The 25,118-nt window shown below is 40.8% G+C and overlaps 2 protein-coding genes and 1 long non-coding RNA gene across 4 annotated transcripts in view; 2 read left to right on the top strand and 1 right to left on the bottom strand.

The window, feature by feature from the left end:
• Positions 1–25,118, top strand: part of LOC112433408 (alpha-tectorin-like) — a 31,983-nt gene that overhangs the window by 1,432 nt on the left and 5,433 nt on the right. The window contains exons 6-14 of the mRNA XM_076882123.1: positions 107–168; positions 324–524; positions 634–765; positions 859–1,046; positions 1,207–1,285; positions 2,321–2,390; positions 2,473–2,733; positions 2,805–2,967; positions 3,277–3,363. Coding sequence (XP_076738238.1) covers positions 107–168; positions 324–524; positions 634–765; positions 859–1,046; positions 1,207–1,285; positions 2,321–2,390; positions 2,473–2,733; positions 2,805–2,967; positions 3,277–3,363 — 1,243 coding nt within the window. The remainder of the gene's footprint in view (positions 1–106; positions 169–323; positions 525–633; positions 766–858; positions 1,047–1,206; positions 1,286–2,320; positions 2,391–2,472; positions 2,734–2,804; positions 2,968–3,276; positions 3,364–25,118) is intronic.
• LOC112435407 (uncharacterized) lies at positions 14,788–22,819 on the top strand. Its single transcript, XR_013095501.1, has 6 exons — positions 14,788–16,043; positions 17,162–17,380; positions 17,455–18,393; positions 18,467–18,525; positions 18,861–21,301; positions 21,407–22,819. It is a non-coding gene; the product is annotated as an uncharacterized LOC112435407 (long non-coding RNA).
• On the bottom strand, positions 20,314–24,368 carry LOC143414893 (uncharacterized). 2 transcript variants are annotated; one of them, XM_076879806.1, is made up of 9 exons: positions 24,181–24,368; positions 23,793–24,099; positions 23,635–23,726; positions 23,357–23,409; positions 21,801–21,840; positions 21,625–21,692; positions 21,405–21,491; positions 21,011–21,324; positions 20,314–20,448 (listed from the first exon to the last, which is right to left on the bottom strand). In XM_076879806.1, exons 1-9 carry the CDS (start codon positions 24,268–24,270, stop codon positions 20,414–20,416), a joined length of 1,086 nt encoding a protein of 361 aa, XP_076735921.1. In that variant the 5' UTR covers positions 24,271–24,368; the 3' UTR covers positions 20,314–20,413. The 2 variants fall into 2 exon arrangements, with proteins under 2 accessions (XP_076735921.1, XP_076735918.1); XM_076879803.1 differs by lacking the exon at positions 20,314–20,448 and adding an exon at positions 20,501–20,778.

Here is a 25,118-nt window from a genome sequence, read left to right as displayed (position 1 = left end):
GTAAGACCTCATCACAAGCTCAGAGTCCCTCTGACTGCTGCTGCTGCTGTTGCAGATATTCTGTTTGTATGAATGAGCCTGAACTTTGTTGTTTGTCGCCCCCTAGCTGTGAGATGCAGTACAGTGAGCCTGCTGACACCACGATCGACTGCACCAGTGTGACTGAACGGAGAGCAGACTGATCCACAAGGCAGGAAACATCTGTGTTGTACCTTGATCTCTGTGGTACATCACATGTAACTGCAGCACAGATAGAAAATAAACACATCTGATTACAGATTATCATTTTATTATCTTCAACTTCTTCTTCTGTCTGTGGTACAGCTGTAATCTCCTGAAGGAGGCGCCCTTCTCCTCCTGTAACAGTGACATTGACCCAGAGCCCTACATAACCGCCTGCACCAACACTTTGTGTAAATATCCTGCAGTGGATGGACTCAACTGTCAGTTTCTGAAGGCCTACGCCAGAGCCTGCAGTCTACACAACCACGCTCAGGATGGCTGGACATCAAAGACCGGCTGCTGTAAGACCTTAATAAGACATTAATAAGCTCTCCTTTGTTAAAGACCTGAACTGTGGATTTTTAGAGCTCCCACGTTTTCAGGATAATACATCAGTGTGTTCCTCTGTAGCCTCTGAGGCCTTCTGTCAGGACAGGACCTGCAGCGATCACGAGTTCTGTGGTGAGAAGACGGTCAGTGGTGACACTCGCTGCTTTTGTCGGGCCATTTTTTCCTCCAAGTACCAAGAAATCAACTCTTTGGGTACGACAGTTGTGACATCACCATGACAACAGGGCTGAATAATGGAGGAAAGCTTCTAATTGTGATTTTTCTGACTGATATTGTGACGTTCAGGTGATGCAACGGTCTGCATGCAGGACTCTGCTTCAGTCACTCTGGTCGGTTGTCTCCTGGAGGACAAACACATCAATTACTCTGCCTTACAGCTCAACTACCCGACCTGCAGGGGTCAGGTGGACGAGCTCACCCACATGGTGACCTTCAGCTTCAACAGCAGCAACAGATGTGGGACGGTGGTCACGGTGGGTTTCATCTCCTGCTGTTTAAGCTTTGATCTCTGTGAATTCTAAAATTTTTGGTCATCTGAAGTTTATACCAGTCAGTCAACATCTTAAAGGGTATCAGATGTTAAAGATGAAACAATGAAGAACTTGCTTAGTATCTGATTATGTGACCCTGCAGACCAACAACAGCTACGTCATCTATAAGAACACCATCAGGAGCCAGAATTACTCTTTTGACGTCATCACTCGCAACCAGTGTTGGTCAAGTTACTTGAAAAAAGTAATCAGTAACTAATTACTGATTACTCCCCCCAAAAAGTAATCCCGTTACTTTACTGATTACTTATTTTCAAAAGTAATTAATTACTTAGTTACTTAGTTACTTAGTTACTTTTTAAAAACACGATTTACAACCTGAAGAGGTGATAAAGCGATAGATCTTTCAGCCCAATTCTACTTTTTCTACATAATCCATCATACAAAATGTAATCAAATGGAAAAGGCTCTTTTTTTTAACTTGTTTTATCAGTTTTAATCTTTTAACTTTATGCATCAAGAAAAAATATAATTATATGCAACATTCTCTGACTTGAATAAATTAGTTTAACATTTAAACCTATTTTCTGCACATTCCAGCACATAAAATAAAATATTTTTTGTGTTTACACTCAGTCTTTCAAATAGATGCAAGTAAAACACAGCAGAAAATAAATAAAGTCAAAGACTCAGCGGTCCTTTTGCTCTATTTTCACCTGTAAAGCAGGACTGGGGGTAGGCGGAGGTTTACCCTGGTGCAGGTGTGCTGCGGTCAGTTGAAGAATCCGCGAGTTTCTCTGTGAGTTTCCCATTACGTCGTAGCGCACTCGGTGCTTGCTTGGAAGTTTAGGGGTTTTTTTCGCTGTAAAAAGTTTTCTTCCCACGCCCAACGGACACTAATGTTTTTGTCACTTTTTATGGAATCAAACTCAAAGTAAGGTCAGTACTTCCACACTTTAAACGCTGCACGCTCATACTCTCTCCCACAATCGATATATTATCCATTGTCGATCTGCACACAGCTGTTGTCACCAACGGCGCACTTGCTTACGTCACTGTCATGAGACATTCTCGCAAAAAAATCACGGTTTTAGTAACGCAGTAACGCAGCGTTCCTACGGGAAAGTAACGGTAATCTAATTACCGATTTTGCAATAGTAATCCCTTACTTTACTCGTTACTTGAAAAAGTAATCAGATTACAGTAACGCGTTACAAGTAACGCATTACTGCCCATCTCTGCTCGCAACAACCAAGTCCAGATCGACTTCTCCTGTGTTCACAGTCAGCCGAACATCAACACTGCAACCTTCAGAATCAGAGACTGGTTTGTAGTGGCTGCTAGGTATTGTTTGAATATTTGTTAAAATGTGGGCATTGTTAACAGTGCAAATGTGTGCATTCTGCAGCTCCGTTGCACAGAAGATCTCATGTGGAGCTTGGAATTACACTCTGATTATCAAGGCCTACACCGACGCTGGGTGGACACAAGTTGTGCAGCTGAACAGTCAAGTGAGACTGAACCAGAGGATCTGGGTAGAGCTGGAGACTAATGGGCTGGATGGAAGCATGGTCACTGTGGTGAGCGACTCCTGCTGGGCAACCAACCAGGCATCACCTACCAGCAGTCCAAGACATGATCTGATCATTAACGGTGAGAGATACTCAGAGTCACTCATAAGTTCACTTTGATCACCTTTATCAGCTCCTCAATAACGTGTATTTTCGTGGTTATGAAAAGCTGTGCGAACCCTGCTGACCTGACAGTGGCAGTGGAGGAAAACGGACTGGGAACCTCCACCTTGTTTTCGTTCAACATGTTCCGGTTCACTGGGGGTTCTGGTGAAGTCTACCTGCACTGCAAACTCCACCTGTGTCCCAAAGAGGAGACCAGCTGCATACCGGTAGGCCTCACTGTCAAACACTCATAGCAAGCTTTACCTATTCATCCCACCTGTTACAGGAGGGCTTGATTTGTTATGCACAAACCTAACCATCTATTCATTGTTCCAAAGCACACCATTAACATATATGGTCATATATAATCATTTTGGTGCTTTAAGTAAAGCAGGTGCATGTGTTACGTTCTAACTAAACACCTGTTTATTACTAGATTATATTGTTCTGTACATTTTTATCCTCATTTAACTACACTCACAGCACAACACTGAAAACATGAAGTGAATTCAGTTGTATTTTGTTTGAACATCCAGAATTGTAATGCAGCAGCTCGCAGACGCAGATCTGTTGGATCCAAATACGAAGGTGAAGCCTCCATCGGCATGTCCTGGACTCATTAGGTAACTTCAGGTGACAAATCTAATGAGTGGTGTAAGAAGTAAGATTGGCTGCGAACAGAATCACGAGAGGGCAAGAGTGGTTTCCATGCTGACTACGACTGAATGACCAGTTGCCGACCAAATGCTGAACATTGTTTTTGAGGACAGTGTTCAGCAGACACACAGAGAAACACTACTTCACTCCATCTTCTTTATTCAATTTTATTTATATAGTGCCAATTCACACCAAAAGTTGCTTTGAGGCACTATATATTGTAGAGGCCCTACAATTATCTTTATTGTTGTACTTTCTGCCAAAAAAAAATAAAGAATGTGGCAACAACCAGCCTGAGTTTGATTCTTGTTTTCTGGCTCAAACACCATTCAGGTAGAAATCCAGTAATTATCCAGCTGACGATTTCTCCTTTTACGCAACCTAATGGATTCAAAAGCATACAGTGTATCACGGTCCTGGGTGATTTGACCAAATGTTTTTAAGTTTTTGGACTTTCGTTTTATTTATGTAAATATTCTATTTGACTCTTGGTTTACTTGTTTATGTGGTTTCCTGCATTTTCCTTGTGCCTTGATTTTAGCTACCCTTTCATTGGCTCATCCTTCAATTTAGTTTACCTGTGTCTCGTTATCCCCGGCTTTCTCCACTTCCCCTTCTCCGTGTACATATAGTGCTGTATTGGACTTTGAAGTCTGTTCATCTCATCTCTGTGTTTCTGCAAGCTTTACGTTTCAGTTGTTTATAGCTTCCCCCCCTTGAGCACACAGTTTTTGATGAAAACAGAGAGGTGTGACCATCAGTGTTGGTCAAGTTACTTGAAAAAAGTAATCAGTAACTAATTACTGATTACTCCCCCAAAAAAGTAATCCCGTTACTTTACTGATTACTTATTTTCAAAAGTAATTAATTACTTAGTTACTGTCGAGGAGGGAAATTATTTTACTGCTATTGTTAAATAATTGTTATTGCATTAATAATATAATTTGCAGCATGGATATTGCATTCCAAGGTTTAGACAGTGTCTCTTTCAGAAAGACTGAGTTGCAGGCTGACAGGAAGTTGTATGCAGAAAGAAGCAGGAAGTTATTTTGAGCCGCAGGCTAAGACGAGGCTTTAACAATGTAACAGATAGCTTTATCATTTTATATTAAGGTTTTAGTAGAGGTTCTTGATTAAAACATTTATTTAGTAGAAGACATACACATAGTCTCAGTGAGCTTCTGGTCTGGTAAAAGGTCAGAAGTGTAACAGGTGAATTAAGAAAGAGCATGTGAGGTCAACACACACACACACACACACTTTAAATTAGATTTATTTAGAGGAGAGGTTAGTTATGTTTGGCTGTAACTGCAAAATTGTCTTGGTAAAAGAGGAACCGTTTCTTGGTGTCTCGGCAAGAAAGAGGAACAAGACAAGAACTGAAAGGTAGACAGGAAGGGCTAGCCATGAAAATAGAAGATGATTTTCTAGGTGAAAAGTCATGATGTTGATCTGATCTATGTATAAAATGTATCTGTGACGTATGAAGGGGCGTCAGTAAATAAACCCTGATGCTATAAAATATCTGTTCATGCTTTGATTAAGTCGAAGACTACTTCCTGTCTGCGTACAGAGTTCTCTTCCCACGCGTGTATTCATTAAAATCATCGTTTGACTTTACCCGGCCGGATCGGTGTGGTTATTCTTCGATCACCTCTTGTACCCTTCCTCAATATTGAATCTTAACATTTGGGGGCTTCGTCCGGTTATTGAGGAGGGTGAGTTGGAGGTTTGGACGGAGAAATCCGGGGTCTTGGGTGGTCTGACGGGCAGACGTGAATTCCAGTGGTCTAAGTGAGTGGGCATAAGCCGGCTTATCCAAAAGGTAAGGCACTACCTGTTGAATTATTTCCAAAGTGTGCCAAATTGGACATGATAAAATTTAAGTCTACTCACTGAAGTTACTGGTGGATGTCTGTTTTGATTTTGATGAGAATGTCATGACAGTACTGAGGATTTAAAGCAGTTGGACTGCTGGTAATGATTGAATGCGGTTGGACCGTTTAGTATGTTAGGGAATCTGGTTATTTTTTGGTTATAAGGTTGGACCTGCTTCAGTCTTACACTTTGTTGGGTGTTTTATTGTTGTTCCAAAGTATTATAAATTACTCAAGAACGCCAGTTGGACTGGTAGGAAGCGCAGTGCTCAGAGGTAACGCTTGCCAATGCAAAGGACGCTTATGCATTGTCCTCGAAGAGGGATAGTCAGTTGGTCACTGTGGAGCTTGGGGCACTCCAGAATAACTAGGAGTTAGAATCTCCTTACCGTTTGGAACGGTATCTGCGCTTTTTTGGGCAGCAAAGGTTGGACCTTGGGTGTTGGACACTTTTAAATTGAGTTAGGGACTTTAGAGATGAGGCCAGAAACTGTTGGACAGATACTGGTTAATTGATTACAAAAAAGTTGGACTTTTATCGGTTAGACCGTTAACTTAAATTTTTCGAAATTCGGTAGGTGTTAAAAGGCATAAAATCTGTGCAGTTGTAAATATAAGACGTCTCTGTATTAAAAAGATCTCTGTGGGTCGAGTCAGCAATGCACTGACTGCCTGCTGCTATTCTTAGATGAAGAGTGTGTGTGCATGCAAATGAGGCAGCTGATGCAGAGCGCATGAGAGGACTATGCTTTCGGTTTTGTGTGTCATTCAGCTCTATAACTATTGTTTGCAAATGTGGATAAATGTCTGCGGTTAAAATGCTGGCTTAGTAAATAACAACATTGTAAATATATGAATGGTGACAGCGTTTCAAAATAGAATATAAGAATTGTTTGTGTTTGAAACCAACGGTTAGGTAAAGAAGATTTAAGGTGGATTTGAAGGCATAAACAAAAAATAAAAGGGTTACAGTCTGCAAGGGTTGTTAATTCATGAGCTGACTGGATGCAGAGTAAGTGGAGTGGTCATCCTGAGAGGATTGAATGATGCTCTAACTCTGTGGTCAAGTCAGACATAGGCTTTAAGCAACCATGAGCCACTAATAAGCGTGACAGATTAATGAGTATGTGTAAATTGAACTTGTTAAATAGTTTTGATAGGAGTAACTCAATGAGCACGCAATAAAGTGGACTTTTTAGGGGCGGTTTATCACTGACACCATAAAAAGCAACTTAATTAGTAGTTCAATAACAAATTGTAAAGATAACCTTTGTTATTTGATAAGAGAGAGAAAATTCAGGTTACATATAGTGAATAAATAAGGAAATGTTAATCTCTGCGTCATTCCACACTGAAATTTCAATTGTAGGGGATCATTTGGAGGTGAATTGTGTAGGACACGGGGAGACAGAAGAATCTCCCCATGAGTTTTCAGTGTGCATAGAAATTGAGGAGGCTGACCTGGAAGCCTGCCTGGGTCGTTGTTTTTGTTTATTTGAGGGTCTGCTGGAAGTTTGTGAAAACGACCACCTTGATATGTGGGAGCCTTCTCGGGCAGCGATTTTTTGTTAGACCTGTGGCAGGCTGTGCAACATGGAGAAAGCTTTGACATAATGTCATAAAGGTGATTTCTTGGTTTTGGACTTATTAGTACGGGACAAGTTGAGGGACCCTTGAGGGTGTGTTGCTGTAAAGTATATAAGGGACGCGCAGCGCCGTTAATGGGTTTAAAATAAATGAAAAAACACTAATCCGAGGAACTATTGGAGAGGTAAGTATACGGAGGTGAGCGCGTTGCGCATAAGGGTTGCTGGTGTCATATATTAACACTTTGAGGGCGAATAATTTTGATTGAGTGTCAACGCTTGAGAACGCGAGGACAGCGTCTAAAGGGCTGGGTTAAACTTTGTGTATCACCGAGCAGGGGAAGAGGAGCCAGTGGTTGCGAGAACAGCGAGACGAAGACTGAAACTGAAAGTTAAGCGTGTCTGGGTGACCTAGACCAAGAAGGTGGAGTCGACCAACGCCATTGGAAGAGGTAAGTCTGTGTTTCAGAGAATGGCTGACAGATCGGGTGCGACACCTAGTAGGAAAAGGGGATGCAAACCTCTGAAGGATCAGCTCGAACAGCTTAAGAAAGCTGTTCGCTTGGCTTCCCCTGGAGTATCAAAATCAGCAGAGAAAGAGTGCCAAGCGATGGAGGTTGAGGTAAGTAAACCTATTATATCCCAACAGAAAGGGCTGGGTGATAAAATACCTCTGAGCTTGGTGTTAAAAACTGAAGGAGAAGTGTATGGACAAATGCATGAGGCCCTACGTGCGTCCATAGAGGCATTAACGGCATTGGAGGTTATAAAGCAGAGAGTAATGCAGGGAGGGCCAGAAGAGGAGAATGAAGACCGTGCGACGTCATCAGAAGAAGACGATGAGGAGGACGAAGATGGAGGAGCTGAACCCCAACCAAGTACAAGCCTAATTTTGAGGAAAAGAAGTGTGAAGACAGACCAAGCACAGAGACAGCCCATATTTAAGAGCTCAAAGGGGAAAGGAAAGTTGAGGAAGAGTAGAAGAGTGAGTTTTGAACAAGGAGCTCCTGACCCTGGTTTAAGTCTGCCTCTAATAGCAGGTCCAAAGAACGAACCAGTTTATCGCGCCTATAAGGTGAGAGATTTGGAAGCATTGGTTAAACAACTTCCACCAATAACCAAGGGAGAACATTGGGAAGGAGAAGAATTAGCGCTGGGCGACTTTCGCACTTTGGCCGGACGTTGTATGCTGGGTGGTGGGTTAGCAGATGTAGAGCAGATAGCTCAAACAACCAGATATGCAAATGACCTGAAATATCATGAGGTGCAGAGTGACTTAGCAGATGCAGTTCGGGAGAAGGACCCAACTCCTAACTTTGGAGCCATTCCAAAAATTATTTGGGATCCCAAAAAGAAACCCAGAGAGTGTTTAGCTAAAGCAAAGGAACAATGGTTGTTAGAAACAGGAATACATCCGGGGAAGGAGGGTGAAAGTAGAGCGTGGTTTCGTTCGGCAGTGCTGGCAGGGCTGCCCAACCAGGTTGCAGTTGACTTGGAAAAGAACCCAGATTTTGCCGTTGCAGACTCGGTGCAGTGGGAGAGACATGTGACCCACAGACTTCAGCAGGAACAGGATTTGACGAACAAACAAAAGAAAGAGTTAGATGAAGCACAGGCGCAGCTGCTTAGGCTGCAGCTGGGTGAGGCTCGCGAAAAATATAATGCGAAGAAAAAAGAACCGAATGAACTAAATAAGACTATAATGGTGGCAAGGCCTCAGCCCGATCCTGTGCCTGACTGGCCAGATCAGGATCCGGGTCTCTACCCTGATGATCGTTGGCCCGCCAATGCACCAAGGCAGCGTCAACCCGTAGGGAATTGGGGGACCGGTGGACCGCAGAGAGGGCGTGGTGGATCCGTGAGGGGAGGACAAAGGGCTCGGAATCCGGGGAATCCTGGCAGAGTGTCTTGGACTGCGTGTCTGAGATGTGGAGCAGAAGGACACTGGGCCCGAGATTGCCCTGAACCGCCGCAGAACTATCAGGGGCGAGGCTATCAATCCCAGGCACGGGGAGGCCCAAGACAAAGAGCTGCTTACAGGGGAGCACATCAAGCTCCAAACCCGAATGCAGCACCAGCCCCCCAGAACCCAGTAGCCGACTGGGGCTGGGAGGGGGAGCAATACTGACGGAGCCCGGAGAAACCGAACAGGGTGGGAACGGCAGAACCCATGCTGTCGATGACCGTGGAAGGCACTGAATTGCCCTTCCTGGTGGATACTGGAGCAACATACTCAACATTGAAAGACACACCAGACAGTGCAACACTCTCCTGTCACACAGTTAATGTGGTAGGCTTTTCCGGGATTCCGATGACACTGCCATTGACAAAACCAGCATTGACACAGCTGGGAAAACAGACTTTGAAGCACCAATATGTGGTGTCCTCACAGGTGCCTGGAAAATCTCATGGGCAGGGACCTGCTTGTGAAACTGGGATCACCTTCAAAGACTCAATATCTAGTCCAGAACTCTGAACAACCCACTGTCGAAATCTACTGGGGGAGGCTAGTGGAAGAAGGCATTTTGAGACATTATCAGCTATGGAAACCCTGGGTAATGAGCCTGGCCGTCTATTCCCCTCCGCGAGATCCTTTCCACGTTACACTCTTTTATGATAGGGAAGATAACGATATCTATCGGGAACAGTTCCAGTCTGATCTTGAGGGACAGACGTGGAATGTGCAAACACATAACATTTATGTTGGACCAGAAGGTGTGGCCGCGGCTGTGAAATTTACTGATGAATAACTGCCTTGGTACAATGTGGGAGAGGATTCAGCCCCTCACATTACATTGGCGGTCCACGAGGGTCATGGGCCAAGAGATCTGGGACCAATGGTCAAGCGGGCGCTGGACAACGCATGCTGGCAAGGCACCCAAATTCCAAATGTCTGGTATGCACCAAAATGTAAAATATATCGCATAACTTGTTTGTCCAACGATGCAGTGATCTTAGAACATAAAGAAATCTCCAGAATACATGGCAGGGAAAGAATGGATCATCCTGATGCAGTAGCTGAGCTCTCAAAATTGCCTGGTACTTTGTGGTCCGCAGGGCCCACAGATGTGGGTCTAGCTAACTGTTCGCCTGTCCTGTTCCGGCTGAAGTATGACATACCATTTAACAGACCATAATAGAAGCACAAAACTGAAGACCAAAAGTGGTTCACATGTATTGACCTAGCGAATGCATTCTTTTGTCTCCCACTGCACGAGTCACTCAGAGACATTTTCTCATTCACATACAGAGGCCGCAAATTTAGGTACACACGCCTACCATAAGGCTTTGCACTCTCACCAGGAATTTTTAATCAGGTGTTGAAAGAGGCATTGTCCCCATGTCAACTGCCAGGGGGCTGTACATTAATAGAGTATGTTGATGATCTTCTTATTGCAGCCCCGTCAGCAGCGGCCTGTACGGCAGCATCGCTCGTGGTGTTGAACAGATTGGCGGAGTGTGGCTTCAAAGTGAGCAAAGAAAAACTGCAGTTGGTCCGGCCAGAGGTAACATTCCTGGGCCGGGTGATCGCACACAGATCAGTGGGGTTAATGAACACACACAGAGACCAAATTCTGACACATCCAAAACCAAGAACTGTGAAGGAGTTGCTTTCCTTTCTTGGCTTGACAGGTTACAGCAGGCAGTTCATTCCGAACTATGCGGGTAAAACGGCCCCTTTAAGGGACTTGATCAAGAAAGTTGGTGTTCGAAATCTGAAGGCTGAATTGCCTTGGACGCCGGACACAGAGACAGCGTTCATTTCACTAAAACAGGATTTGTCAAGAGCCACAGATCTGGCCACACCTAACTATGATGAGGCATTTTATCTTGATGTTTCAGAAACAAAGGGAGTTGTGAATGGTGTGTTGTTTCAGAAAAAAGGGGGAGGTAGGGATGTACTTATGTATGTCAGCATAAGATTAAATTCAACAGAAGTAAGGCATCCCACATGCACACAACACGCAGCAGGAGTAGCAAAGATAATTCAGAAAACAGCACATATAGTGAGGGAACACCCACTGAAAGTGCTTACTACACACAGTGTAGTGGCCTATGTGAACTCACAGGCATTCACAATGACTCCACTGACGCAACAAAGGTTCAGCAAAATTTTAGAGGCGCCAAATCTGATATTCACACATGAAGGAATAAATATGGCAGACCTAATGGGGTCAGGAGAACCACATGACTGTATTAAGAAAGCCCAAGTTGAAGGAAAAATCGAGGGACAACAGTCGGCCCAGAGAGCTGAAGTGATAGCCCTAACTCGAGCCCTGAGGTTGGCTAAAAACATGAGAGTGAACATCTACACTGACTCAGCATATGCGTTTGGAGCAGCTCATGTGGAACTGGCTCAGTGGAAGAGAGCCGGGTTCAGAACGGCCATTAATGCACCCATCTGTCACAAAAAGGCCCTGGAGGACCCAGACGAGGTAAGTATTATAAAATGCAAAGGCCACTCACAAGCAGACAGTATGGTGGCAAGAGGAAATCAGAAAGCTGACGAAGCCGCAAAGGAAGCAGCGGGCTACAAAGGACAGAGACAACTGGTGCAGGTAACCCCAGAAGAGGAGGTTAGCACTAACAGCATGGAAGAAGTTAGACAGGCTCAGGAGGAGACATCCCCAGAGGAAAAGGGGGTGTGGGAAAACAAAGGAGCCTGGCAAGATGGCGGTTTGTGGAGGGGGCCAGATGGGCGTCCCGCTTTAACGGCCAAACTGGCGGAACAAAAGGTGAATGAGGCTCACGGGCTTGGTCACGTGGGAGTGAAACAGATGGAGAGAAATTTGTGCCGATGGTGGCATCCTGATTTGAGAAGGATGATACTGGAAAAGGCCAGAACGTGCCTAATTTGTGGGGCACACAACCCAAAGCCAGCAGTAAAACCTGAAGCTGGTAAGTTTCTCATGCCAGGAAGGCCAGGAGAAGAGGTCGTGATTGATTATACCGACATGATTGATACAGGCCCAGGTGGGGTGAGGTATTTGTTGGTGTGTGTGGATGTTTTGACTGGATGGCCCGAAGCATGGGCGACCAAATGTGAAGACGCGAAAAGCGTGATTAAGTGCTTAATCATTACATTCCAAGGCATGGGTTTCCCAAGAGAATTAGATCAGACAATGGTACTCACTTCAAGAATAAAGATTTGCAAGAGGTAGAGAGGATGAACCTAAATTTGAAAAACAAGTTGGCTAAAATTTGCGCAGACAGGGCTAAATTGGGTCGCAGCCCTGCCCATTGCTTTGATGACCATAAGATGTTTATGATGATGTTAACTTTGTATTTCAGGTGCAGTTATAACTATTTTATACATATTGCATTTTGTGCTTTTAAAGGAGTTGTGGCTCAAATTTGTCTCTGGAGGGTCACGAGCCTTTGGCTAGCGCTATGATTAGCCAATCTACTGTGAGGATAATATGAGTTCATGAAGGATTGCACACGCTTACAGACACAGAGTTAAGAAACACACATGACAGTATTGATTCCAGGCAAAAGGCCTTAAATTCATTTAGCTTTTAACTGAACTTAAAGAAGGACCAAAGAGGAAGGAAAGCATATATTTTGGTTAAGTCTGATACATTAGAATTAGAAGGTATTGTTACATTAAAAGGAGCAAAATGAAATAAAAAGGCTATACCAAAACAGGTGATAACATAGGAAATGTGAGGTTTTAAAATTAAGTTAGTGTTAACACATAGGAGTTGTTTCAAGGCAGCATTTAGCTATGATGAAATGTATACAGGAGTAATTGCTTATATGCTTAAACTTAATTGATTAAAGTGGTTGTTTTCTTTTGGAGTAGATTAACTTGCAGCAGCGACAACTTGTGCATAGGATGTTGATGATCAGATAAGGGAAAATAGAGCGAGCAACTGGACGTGAAACCAGCGCTTAAAAGAATTTTAAAGTGATGAGTAACGTTGAAGAGTATACATAAATACAAGTCAATAAGTTGAGAAGATAATTAGGATCAGGCTTTTAATTAAAGAGTCCCAGATAGGATAAGTTAGGGAGATGCAAGAAAAGGTGTTTTGTTTCCTTTGCAGAAGACCGATCTCGGCGACCACAGGAGGGGCGAGGATCCTGGAGATCTCGAGGTTCGAGACCACCAGAGAAGGGTCTGCGTGAGGACACACTGTATTGTGACCTCTGGTGTTCCAGAGGTCAAAAGGGGGAGTGTCGAGGAGGGAAATTATTTTACTGCTATTGTTAAATAATTGTTATTGCATTAATAATATAATTTGCAGCATGGATATTGCATTCCAAGGTTTAGACAGTGTCTCTTTCAGAAAGACTGAGTTGCAGGCTGACAGGAAGTTGTATGCAGAAAGAAGCAGGAAGTTATTTTGAGCCGCAGGCTAAGACGAGGCTTTAACAATGTAACAGATAGCTTTATCATTTTATATTAAGGTTTTAGTAGAGGTTCTTGATTAAAACATTTATTTAGTAGAAGACATACACATAGTCTCAGTGAGCTTCTGGTCTGGTAAAAGGTCAGAAGTGTAACAGGTGAATTAAGAAAGAGCATGTGAGGTCAACACACACACACACACACACTTTAAATTAGATTTATTTAGAGGAGAGGTTAGTTATGTTTGGCTGTAACTGCAAAATTGTCTTGGTAAAAGAGGAACCGTTTCTTGGTGTCTCGGCAAGAAAGAGGAACAAGACAAGAACTGAAAGGTAGACAGGAAGGGCTAGCCATGAAAATAGAAGATGATTTTCTAGGTGAAAAGTCATGATGTTGATCTGATCTATGTATAAAATGTATCTGTGACGTATGAAGGGGCGTCAGTAAATAAACCCTGATGCTATAAAATATCTGTTCATGCTTTGATTAAGTCGAAGACTACTTCCTGTCTGCGTACAGAGTTCTCTTCCCACGCGTGTATTCATTAAAATCATCGTTTGACTTTACCCGGCCGGATCGGTGTGGTTATTCTTCGATCACCTCTTGTACCCTTCCTCAATATTGAATCTTAACATTACTTTTTAAAAACACGATTTACAACCTGAAGAGGTGATAAAGCTTTCAGCCCAATTCTACTTTTTCTGCATAATCCATCATACAAAATGTAATCAAATGGAAAAGTCTCTTTTTTTTTAACTTGTTTTATCAGTTTTAATCTTTTAACTTTATGCATCAAGCAAAAATTTAATTATATGCAACATTCTCTGACTTGAATAAATTAGTTTAACATTTAAACCTATTTTCTACACATTCCAGCACATAAAATAAAATATTTTTTGTGTTTACACTCACTCTTTCAAATAGATGCAAGTAAAACACAGCAGAAAATAAATAAAGTCAAAGACTCAGCGGTCCTGTTGCTCTATTTTCTACGGTGGCTGGGAAGTGCAAATCGCAACAAATTAAAAAACCGCAACAAATTACAAAAACCCCACAACAAAATACAAAAACCCCACAACAAATTACAAAAACCCCACAACAAAATACAAAAAGCCCACAACAAATTACAAAAACCCCACAACAAATTACAAAAAGCCCACAACAAATTACAAAAACCCCACAACAAAATACAAAAACCCCACAACAAATTACAAAAACCCCACAACAAATTACAAAAAGCCCACAACAAATTACAAAAAGCCCACAACAAAATACAAAAACCCCACAACAAATTACAAAAACCCCACAACAAAATACAAAAAGCCCACAACAAATTACAAAAACCCCACAACAAATTACAAAAAGCCCACAACAAAATACAAAAAGCCCACAACAAAATACAAAAAGCCCACAACAAAATACAAAAAGCCCACAACAAATTACAAAAAGCCCACAACAAAATACAAAAACCCCACAACAAATTACAAAAACCCCACAACAAATTACAAAAACCCCACAACAAATTACAAAAAGCCCACAACAAAATACAAAAAGCCCACAACAAATTACAAAAACCCCACAACAAAATACAAAAACCCCACAACAAATTACAAAAAGCCCACAACAAAATACAAAAACCCCACAACAAAATACAAAAAGCCCACAACAAAATACAAAAAGCCCACAACAAATTACAAAAAGCCCACAACAAAATACAAAAAGCCCACAACAAAATACAAAAAGCCCACAACAAATTACAAAAAGCCAACAACAAAATACAAAAAGCCCACAACAAATTAAAATAAACCCGCAACAAATTAAAAATCCTTGACGGAAAGGGATTGTCTGAAATACCGGAAGTGACACAACGATTAGGCTTACTCCATATTTGTAGCTCAGAAAAGTGATTCGGGATGTAAACAAACGTCGAGAAACGCACTCCTCACAGCGCTTCCTCATTACCCTGACCGTGCTCGCTGCACTAAAAATAGATGGAAAATGTTTTGTCCGTTTTGTGGCGTTAGCTTCTGCCTCTTCACCCCTTTTTGTGCTTCCTGTGGACGGTCTCTGGAGCTTTTGCGGGACACAGACCAGGCCGAAGGATCAGACAAGCTACAGTGCTGCATTAAATATTTCAACGAAGGTCACTCATATAGTGTTATCATGGACATGATGTTAACTTTGCATGGTGTAAAGATGAGTTTAAGGAGTCTTAAAAGTAAACTCAATAATGCTGGACTTTACCGAAGAAAACATTTTCACTCCAGAACAACAATCATTAACGCAATCAGAGCGGAGCTTCAAGGACCTGGGCGATTGTTTGGGTATCGAACAATGTGGCAGGTACTTAAACAAAAGCATCATCTTAAAGTGAAGAGGGATGATGTGATGAAAATACTCCGGGAGCTTAATCCTCATGGATGCCAGATGAGAACACGCAGAAGATTCATTAGGAGAACCTATCATTCGCTGGGACCCAACTACATGTGGCATGCTGATGGTTATGACAAGCTCAAACCATTCGGTTTGGCCATTTCAGGGTGCATTGATGGATTTTCACGCAAGGTTTTGTGGCTAGAATGTGGACCAACCAATAATAATCCAGTGGTTATAGCTTACTATTACTTGTCATGTGTTGGGAGCCTTGGTGTTGTACCGATGAGACTGAGAACTGACTGTGGGACAGAAAACGGCATTATGGCTGCAGTTCAGTGCGCACTACGTCACCATCATGATGACCACTTCAGCGGAGAGTCCAGTCACATGTTTGGTTCATCAACGAATAACCAGCGAATTGAGTCCTGGTGGTCCATATATCGAAAAGGAAGGTAAATATAACATTTCATTTTGCCTGATATTTAAAGGTGTAACAAATTTGAATGTTGTGCAAAAGTTGATTTATAGTCAGTCTGCCCCAGGGCAGCTGTGGCTACAACTGTAGCTGCCTCCACCAGTGTATGAATGTGAGAGTGAATGAATACTGGAATTGTAAAGTGCTTTGAGGGCCTCGAAAAGTGCTATATAAATGCAATCCATTATTATTATTATTATTATTATTATTTCAGTAATTCAACTTAAAAAGTAAAACCGATATTAAATACTCATTATTTGCCAAACTAGACATTTTTAGCCCATTTAGTAATTATGATGATTATGATTTTGAACTTAAGAAAACCCAACTCCAAAACCAGAATATTGTGAAAAGGTTAAATATTTTAGACTTAAAGTGCCACTCTACTATGAGCTAATTAATTCAAATCATCTGCAAAGGGTTCCTGAGCCTCTAAATGGTCTTTCTAATTTAGGACGACTCACAGGATGGACATGACTGCTGTCCTGACAGCTGTGGGGAAAAAAACACATAATTGACACCCTCCATAAAGAACACCTTAAAAGACGTTGGCTGTTCCCAGAGACTATCAAAGCACATTAATAGAAAGTTTTGTCCAATGTAAGTGTGGATGAAAGGGGTGTCACATAGTGTAGTGGCTAAGACCGCAAGGCTGCTACTGAAGCATCCTGGTCTTCCATAACACCTCAACACATCCACAGACTGATAGCATCCATACCACGCTGCATGGAGGCAGTAATTTATGCAAAAAGGACCCAAACAAATAGAACATGTTTTTCATAAGTTCTACGTCTTAATTATTAACATTATAACAAATACTTGAAATGCCTCACTTTGTATGTAATGAGTCAATATTGGTAATTTCACATTTAATTTGAATTACTAAAATAAATGAACTTTTGCACATTACTCAAATGTTTTCGATTTTTGCCTGTATGCAATCCCTTTCAATAGAAAACATTTAAACTGACTGGAGTCTATATATGATTCAGTTAAAATGAACTGTAAAGTGCCATGCGATGACATGTTGTGAAACGATGCCATGTAAACTAACTAAACTATTTCTAAACAATTTTTTTTTAACAATTTCTGTAGGGCTCAGTTTTGGTTGGAGCTGTTTGCGGATCTTCGAGACGCTGGATACTTCAATGGAAGTCATGAGCATCAGTGCCTTTTGAGATTTTGCTTCACTGACATTGTTCAGAAGGATCTTGATGAATGTGTGAAGTTGTGGAACACTCATCGGAGTCGTCCTTCAAGAACAGCTTCATGTCCAGGAGGCGTGCCAAATGAACTGTACTACCTACCCCACAGGTAATGGATAATAATGATCAAATAATTACTTTGTGTAAACCTATATTAATGCAATTGTCTTCCATTGACCACAGATACGGCTCCAGGGACTGTGGATTCCTGATTCAACAATCTGAACTGGACACTTTTCCTGAGTCTAGGTTGTCAGTAGTTGTATGTGGGGACTCAAACATACAGGAGTATCTGGATTTTGTAATGGAGCAAAATCATTTTCAAAAGCCCGTCTGCTGGGAGTCTGCCACTGAACTCTACATGAAGTTATTAGAAATTGCAAATTTCTAAAAAAAAAAACCCAAAAAAACCAACCTTTTTTTTTTTTGGTTTTTTACCAAAACCTATAGCATATGCTGTATTTTTGGACTAGGCTACATAAGTTGGCTGAAGATGCCAAAAGTTTAAGTTAGTGTTTGTAAAAGCACATTCTTACTGCAATGTCTTGCAAATTGTGATGCTTGTTTAGCTGATGGAAGTTGAGATACAGTCCTGAACATTTCGATAAATAATAAAATCAAATCTTGCACTGTATTGTGGGTTTATTACAACTTTTAAGAGTAGAACACGGTGCACTTTTAAATGCCTTTACTTTTAGCGGCACTGTCAAACCTTTGAACAAATCAAGTCAAGCCATTGTATTTTCAATCTCCTTTGAACATATGTACCTACATTTTAGAATAAAAAAAAACACGCTCAAATACATAACTGATTTCTGGATAAGTCCTGTATCAAAAAAACCTACAGAATTTACAATGTAATGCCAAGAAGAAGCAGCTGTAAGTGACTGGGTTATCTAATAAAATTACACCTGGTAAACCAAAATGGATTTGTGCTGTACCACTATGTAACCCAGAGTAATTTCCTGCACTTATTTCCTGCCATTGAACGCATCACAAATGCATGACTCCAACCACATGACTTTGCTCAGCCAATCGAATGGCATGTAGGCCATAGTAAGCCTGTCCCGGCTTCCTCCCGTCAGATGCGTGGAGGCAAGCCAGGTGACAGAGCTGTTGCAGGTGTGTATTGGCAAACATTTGCTTTTCCCGTTTTAATGCATTTTTTTAACACCAACTAACTTATGCAACTTAGATGCTGATTACTGTGAGCCAGAGCCATAATGTTGTTGTGCACTGAACAGAACGGAATTGGTGAGTTTGAACTTTTAATTGACTGTTTGTATTGCTACCAGCTGACCCTAATCGGCTGCTGCCGGTCCAAACAATTTGATTTTGATTTGACTGATAGTTGTTGAATAACAAATGTTGTGGAGCTACATAGTATGTATGTATGTATGTAGCAGTTGAAATGTTTTCAGTTAAATCCTTATTGGTTAGAAATATTATATTTAACCAATATATTGTTTGTTTATTTTTATAAATTGTGTACACAGGAACAAGAATAACTTAATGTATTTAGCTTAATTGGCTGACATTTTTGTATGTTATTCTTGTGATTTCTTATTGGCCTTGTTTATTTAATGCAGGCCAGGTGAACATTTTTGGGGTATGGAAAAGGATGGCGAGCCAATGAACGGCTAGGAGCAGGACTCATTCTGCATTAAAGCTTCCACTGGACTGGTAGGAAGCTATCAAAGACTACGCTCTGTCCCGTAATATCCGAATACACTGATTTCCACAATCATACACACCAGTTCCCCCGTTTATGGACAATAGCGCTTGGACATCTCTCATGGATATTCAGATAAAACTCATGGACTTCAGTGTGGATCAGTGTTTTCGATGTTAACATGTGTTATTTATGGGGAACTTTTTTTGAGAATCTATATTGCTTTGTATAAGCCAGAAGAATTTGCTTAGTTGTTTTTGTGCACCCCCACTGGGTTTTTCTATTAATTAAATAGCTACAGCAGGAATGATTATTTAAGCTTTCATTTTCTTTTCTTAATTTTCTTTGCTTTCGGTTAAATACATGGTACCTGCAAAAGCATTTTGTGTTGTGTGTATTTAATTACTGCCCATCAGCTCCAGTAGCATTCCTAAATCTTCTGATTAATAATAATCACACTCAATCCCTAGCCTGTATTAACTCATTAGCGCTACATCAGTGTTACAACTAGTATGTCCCACCTTCTCCTATTCATAACATATTTTAAAAAAATCTTGACTTAAAAACTAGAGAAACAAATCAACAGCAGGTTTGAAATACAAGGCCAGACATCCTAGAAACATCCAAATCCTGGGGAGTTTTGAATTCCAAAATCCATGTTGGATTTAAACACAGAATATGAGGTTGTCATGGGTAGTTTCAATAAGTTTAAGCATGTATTTGCCATCGGGAATAAAGAGTCATCCAGGAACTGTAGGCTTGGTAGTGGATCTAATCCAGAAGGTGGCAGTGATGTTAGCCCAGTTGCAAACATCAGAACATCGCCCACCGACACAGCAGTTTGTGATTCTGCAAAGAATTTAAAAAAAAAATAAAAAAATTATATATGTATATGTGAATTCAACACATTGTCTTGTAATGAGTACTAAAAGAAATACTGGTATAAACCTTCACAGTCCAGCAGATAGTCTGACCAGTAGCCCACAGTTTGACTTTCCAGATGTCTCCTGTTACTTCCAGATGGGCTGAAGTCAGGTTTGAAAAGTCTCTCAAGTTCAAGAGCTGTGAGTTTCTTTTCCATGTGACACAGGACCGGGGAAAGCAAAGTAGGGTGTTGCTGGAGCGCACTCAGGAAATTAAGTGCTGAAAGACCCTCTTTAAATCTAAAGAATGAGGAGAACTTTGTGTCATTTACCAGTTCATAATACATGCATAAACTATGGACACACTTTGAACTTTGGAAACCTTGGAGAATGTAAAACATTTCAGTTGGAAATTATAGAATTATTGTTATGACGGTGTTGTGCATAGTCTCTTCTATAATAGTCTTACCTGTCAATTACAGATGAGTTTCGAGCAATTATATACCACCGGAGATAGTCAGACACAATGTCTTTCTTTTCCTCAACTGTGGAAACATGCCTTAGACAACCAGCCACCTGTAGCATAGTACTGTGTTTTATGACACAGTCACGCAGGACATCCACTGAACCAGCACTGTCGATCTGAAAAACCCATAAAAATGGACATACACAATGTAAGCTTACGTGTCTGATTTTCATTCCTGTTTTTTTCCCTACACAAAGAAGATTTTAATTTCATACAGATGAAGAAACTATAGTTCTATCCTGCATTCAAATCCTGCGCTGTCCTCACCTCTAGTAAAGCTTTCCCTATGTCGTCATCTGTGACTGAGGCAACTGTTGCTTTTACTGAAGTCTGGCCTGCAAGATAATGTACCAGCTCTTCTGACAGGAAATGGGGCCCTGGACCACCATGCACAACTGACACAGCTATCATCTTTCCTGCTAGGTAGTAGTCATCCTCTCTTACAGCTGTGAATGAATACAGTAAATGATAAACTCTCTCACACACACACACCTCTCTCTATCAATCGATCAGAGCCGATCGATGTCAGATCAATCGACCAGATAGACATACTAATGCTGTGTTGAAATAATCCAAAAAAAAAATGAGTTGCTTCTGATAATAATTAAAAACAAATTGATTTACAAGTCCCAAAAATGTTTTTAAATTAAGTTTATCAAAGATCTGATCATTGCATACCCTTTGCATTGTAGACGAGGAATCGATGTCCTTCTGGTCCATCAAAAATGGGACGATCTTTCATGTGTTTCATTAGCAGACTCAAAAACTCTCGTTTTGGGCCACCTGCATCAAGTCCTTCTTCTAGAATGCCAGCATCATCAGTAAATTTAACCAACATGTCATTGGTTTCAGAGTATGACAACCGCCTGAAACCCCTGACTGCTCCATCCCAGACATTTGCTCTTGAGATGTTGAATCTGCTGACACTTCCATGATGAATAGCACTGGATAAGTTTGCAATGATGTCAGGTAGAGTAATGTTAACGTCTTCCCTGTAATCACAAAAATGAAAGACAGAATGCAAGACTATACAATTTAGCGTTGTTATTTGAAGTATTATTTGATATTTTACAGTGTTTTGGAATCCATCGGTGAAGCAACTTCAACCAGCTCTTCATCCTCGTCCTCAATGCAGGGGGCACACAGGTCTGCATATTTACTGTTGAGAAATTATAATTCCAACATTAGAAAAACTTGTGTTGACCCTATAACTATCTTTACCCATTTCACAAACCCAAACGTGTACTGTAGTTACAGGTTTAAAATTACGTATAAGACACAATTTTATTTACCTATAGGGACTCATGACTGGATTTGTTTCGTTTTGGTGATCAAGATCCTCTGTATCAGATATTACAATCTGAAAAACAAGAACAACAAAGATTGCATACTGTACATAAACATACATAGCATTGTATTATTTCAACAATAGCAAAAAACCTCATGCTGACATAAATTGCCCAAATACCTGACATGGCTGTATGGTAGATGAAGGTCCTGGAGCATGTCTGAAACAGAATTGGAATTAAAATGTCCAGATAAGAAGCTCATACAGTTTTATATTTTTTATGATACCAACATTATAAAAATGCTATGAAACCAATAAATATTTGTATTAGGGCGGGGCAATAAAATAACAATATGTATTGCACTATACTTTTTTCTCAATGGAAATATGAGACTATTGCAATAGAGCTATCCATCCATTTTACATGCTGCTTATTCCTCTAATCCCTCTTTTTTTTCATTGACATAAGAATAGTCAATCCTTATCAAGTTGCGCAGCAACCAATTGCTATGGGAACAGCGTCATGTCCAGTTAGGGTGACTTGTTACCTGCAGCACAGTGAAGTAGCAACACCACCCGTGGAGATGTTTGGGCACCATTTACATCTAAACAAACCATTAAAATAAATATACAAGGAGAGATTAGGAGAATTTGCTTTTATTTCTGTCATGGTCCTGGGTCGTTGACCCAGCGTTTTGTGTTTATTCTGATTTTGTATTAGTTTAGGGTTGAACCTGAAGTTTGGTGTATATTCAGCCCTACCTGTGTCTGTCCTTGGTGCTCTGTTCATGTCCCCGTGTTGTGTTGTAAATCAGTCTGTGTGTTTCCTGCTTTACTTTGAAGGCTCGTGTTCTGGATTTCCTGTTCTATTCTGACGGTCTGTGTCTGTTATTGTGTTCAGCTTGTGTCCTCCAGTCATCATGTGTATTCAGATCAGCTGTTCTTCCCTCCTGTGTGCGATTACCCGATTACCTTGTGTATGTGTGTGTGTATATAGTGGGTGTCGGTCTGTGTTCGTTGTTGGCTCGTCTGCGTTCTATGGTGTTCCGTTCCTGTCTCTCTGCCCCGCACCCCTTTTGCATGGTCTCAGGTTTGTCATTTAGTTCTCCCAGTTTAGGTTTCTGCAGTTGTTTTGTCATGCCTCACTGCCTGTTTTTGCCACTCCACCACTTGTAAATAAACACTCGAATCATCAGTCACTGCCGCATTTTGGGTCCTCCTTTTCCCCCACACCACACGGCTCACCCCGCCAGCCGTGACAATTTCTTAGCTTATTCATATGATATTGACAAAAACTGTCAATTTTATGTCTGTTCTCCTGTAAAACTTACTGTAAACTAAGATTTATTTTTAGAATCATTCTTTTTGGTTTTTAAATGTAATTGACCAAGCAATTGAGTGATATGGTGTTTGTTGTCTTTTGAAACTGGAAATCTTTATCCCTGACTTTTTATCTAGTTTTTAACATGTACCTTTTTTTAGTTGTCTGAAAGGAATGTAATATGGTAATACATCTGTCTGTCTGAACGTATGACAGGAAATAAATATTTAAATCAAAACAAGCTTCTGAGGATTTCACATCTTACTTATGAGCAACGGCACATTTAATATGTACAAATCTAGCTGTTTATATTGTGATGTATATCAATATTCCCTGAAATAAAACAAAGAAATATTGTGACATATTGTATTGCCCAACTCTAATATATAGCAGAACAAGCTCTGAAATAACTTACTCCTTCTCTGCATGTTTACCATTAGGGGTACTCTGGTCTTGTGGTTTGAAAACCTAAGATGAAAAATATGCACTTTTCAAAGCTTTCAACAACTTCGTATTGCATTTAGTTCATCAAAATAATAATAATAATTTTTTTAAAGAACATACAATCACACAATGAAAATAATCCACCCATGGATGTTACAGAATTATGATCATTATAGAGAAAAAAATAGAGCACTCAGCCTGGGCCACTCACAGGCCTCTGGCATGGTGGAGGGGGAAAAAGGTACACACCAATGTGTCTGCCTGGTTGAACTCAGCTGTGCTTCTTGATGTAATCACAATCTCAGGGTCTGAGTCTGAGGTACCATCCTCTGCAATCAGAGCTGAGAAAATAAACACATTATTAGTTGTTGTGTATGTAAATACATCAAAATATAAAATTAACAAACCTTGTTTGAAGTGGCTCTCTGGGCAAATGAAAAGAGAAATCCTGTTGTAGTTCTTTCCTATTTCATCTTTGTAGTCTGCCAGTCGGAATGGCCTTTCTGTCCCAGGCACATTTATCACCTCTGTGCAGTCGGGATACAAAAGGACATATGGTCCCTCCACCAAGTCCTTGTTGAATGTTATCATTTTTTCTACAGCCTGCTTCAGGAGGTCAGGGGCTGTAATTTCGGGGCTAATAAATAAGGGCAGTGTTTTCCCTCTTAGCGGTTTTAAGTCCGTTTGTTGTTTCGCCATTATTCCTATATTGATCTAGAAACAAATAATAAAAGCAAGATCACTTTAAGAATAATTGCCAAATCCTCGTTTATAAATTTACCTGTGATGGCTTACCTTGACAGGTTTACTCTGTTGCTTGAGTTTTAATTTTGCTCCACAGTTGAAGGCTTGACGCTCTTTGGATTTTGATTTTTTGTACTCCATGAACTGCTTGTATGACGGACATGTTTGTTCTGGTTGAATGAAAAACGTTTAACATCAAAACGGGGTTATAAGCACTCTCCATTACTAAACGTAGACGAGAATACAGTATAAGGAAACATAAAAAGAAACAAAAGCCAAAATGGTAAATAAACGTGCTATTTAACTGAAATAGTATAGACTGAAGAGAAAAAAAGTGAGTAATATATCAAAATTACTTTGTTCAGAATTTTTTGTATGTTTTGATGTCCCTGGGGAGTCTGATCCTTCGGCCTGGTCTGTGTCCCGCAAAAGCTCCAGAGACCGTCCACAGGAAGCACAAAAAGGGGTGAAGAGGCAGAAGCTAACGCCACAAAACGGACAAAACATTTTCCATCTATTTTTAGTGCAGCGAGCACGGTCAGGGTAATGAGGAAGCGCTGTGAGGAGTGCGTTTCTCGACGTTTGTTTACATCCCGAATCACTTTTCTGAGCTACAAATATGGAGTAAGCCTAATCGTTGTGTCACTTCCGGTATTTCAGACAATCCCTTTCCGTCAAGGATTTTTAATTTGTTGCGGGTTTATTTTAATTTGTTGTGGGCTTTTTGTATTTTGTTGTGGGCTTTTTGTAATTTGTTGTGGGCTTTTTGTATTTTGTTGTGGGCTTTTTGTATTTTGTTGTGGGCTTTTTGTAATTTGTTGTGGGGTTTTTGTATTTTGTTGTGGGCTTTTTGTATTTTGTTGTGGGCTTTTTGTAATTTGTTGTGGGCTTTTTGTATTTTGTTGTGGGCTTTTTGTATTTTGTTGTGGGCTTTTTGTAATTTGTTGTGGGCTTTTTGTATTTTGTTGTGGGCTTTTTGTATTTTGTTG

The sequence above is a fragment of the Maylandia zebra genome, linkage group LG3 (genome assembly GCF_041146795.1).
Source record: "Maylandia zebra isolate NMK-2024a linkage group LG3, Mzebra_GT3a, whole genome shotgun sequence".
Taxonomy (NCBI): Eukaryota; Metazoa; Chordata; class Actinopteri; order Cichliformes; family Cichlidae; genus Maylandia; species Maylandia zebra.
The sequence above is the reverse complement of the archived record's forward strand: the minus strand, read 5'-3'. Positions and strand labels throughout refer to the sequence as shown.

Coding starts and splice junctions, on each gene's coding strand:
- LOC143414893 (XM_076879803.1), bottom strand. CDS start 24,270: ATGGAGTACAAAAAATCAAAATCCAAAGAGCGTCAAGCCTTCAACTGT. Junction 21,841..23,356: donor GGTAAACATGCAGAGAAGGA/GTAAGTTATTTC, acceptor ATTCTGTTTCAG/ACATGCTCCAGGACCTTCAT. Junction 21,492..21,624: donor CCAGTCATGAGTCCCTATAG/GTAAATAAAATT, acceptor ATTTCTCAACAG/TAAATATGCAGACCTGTGTG.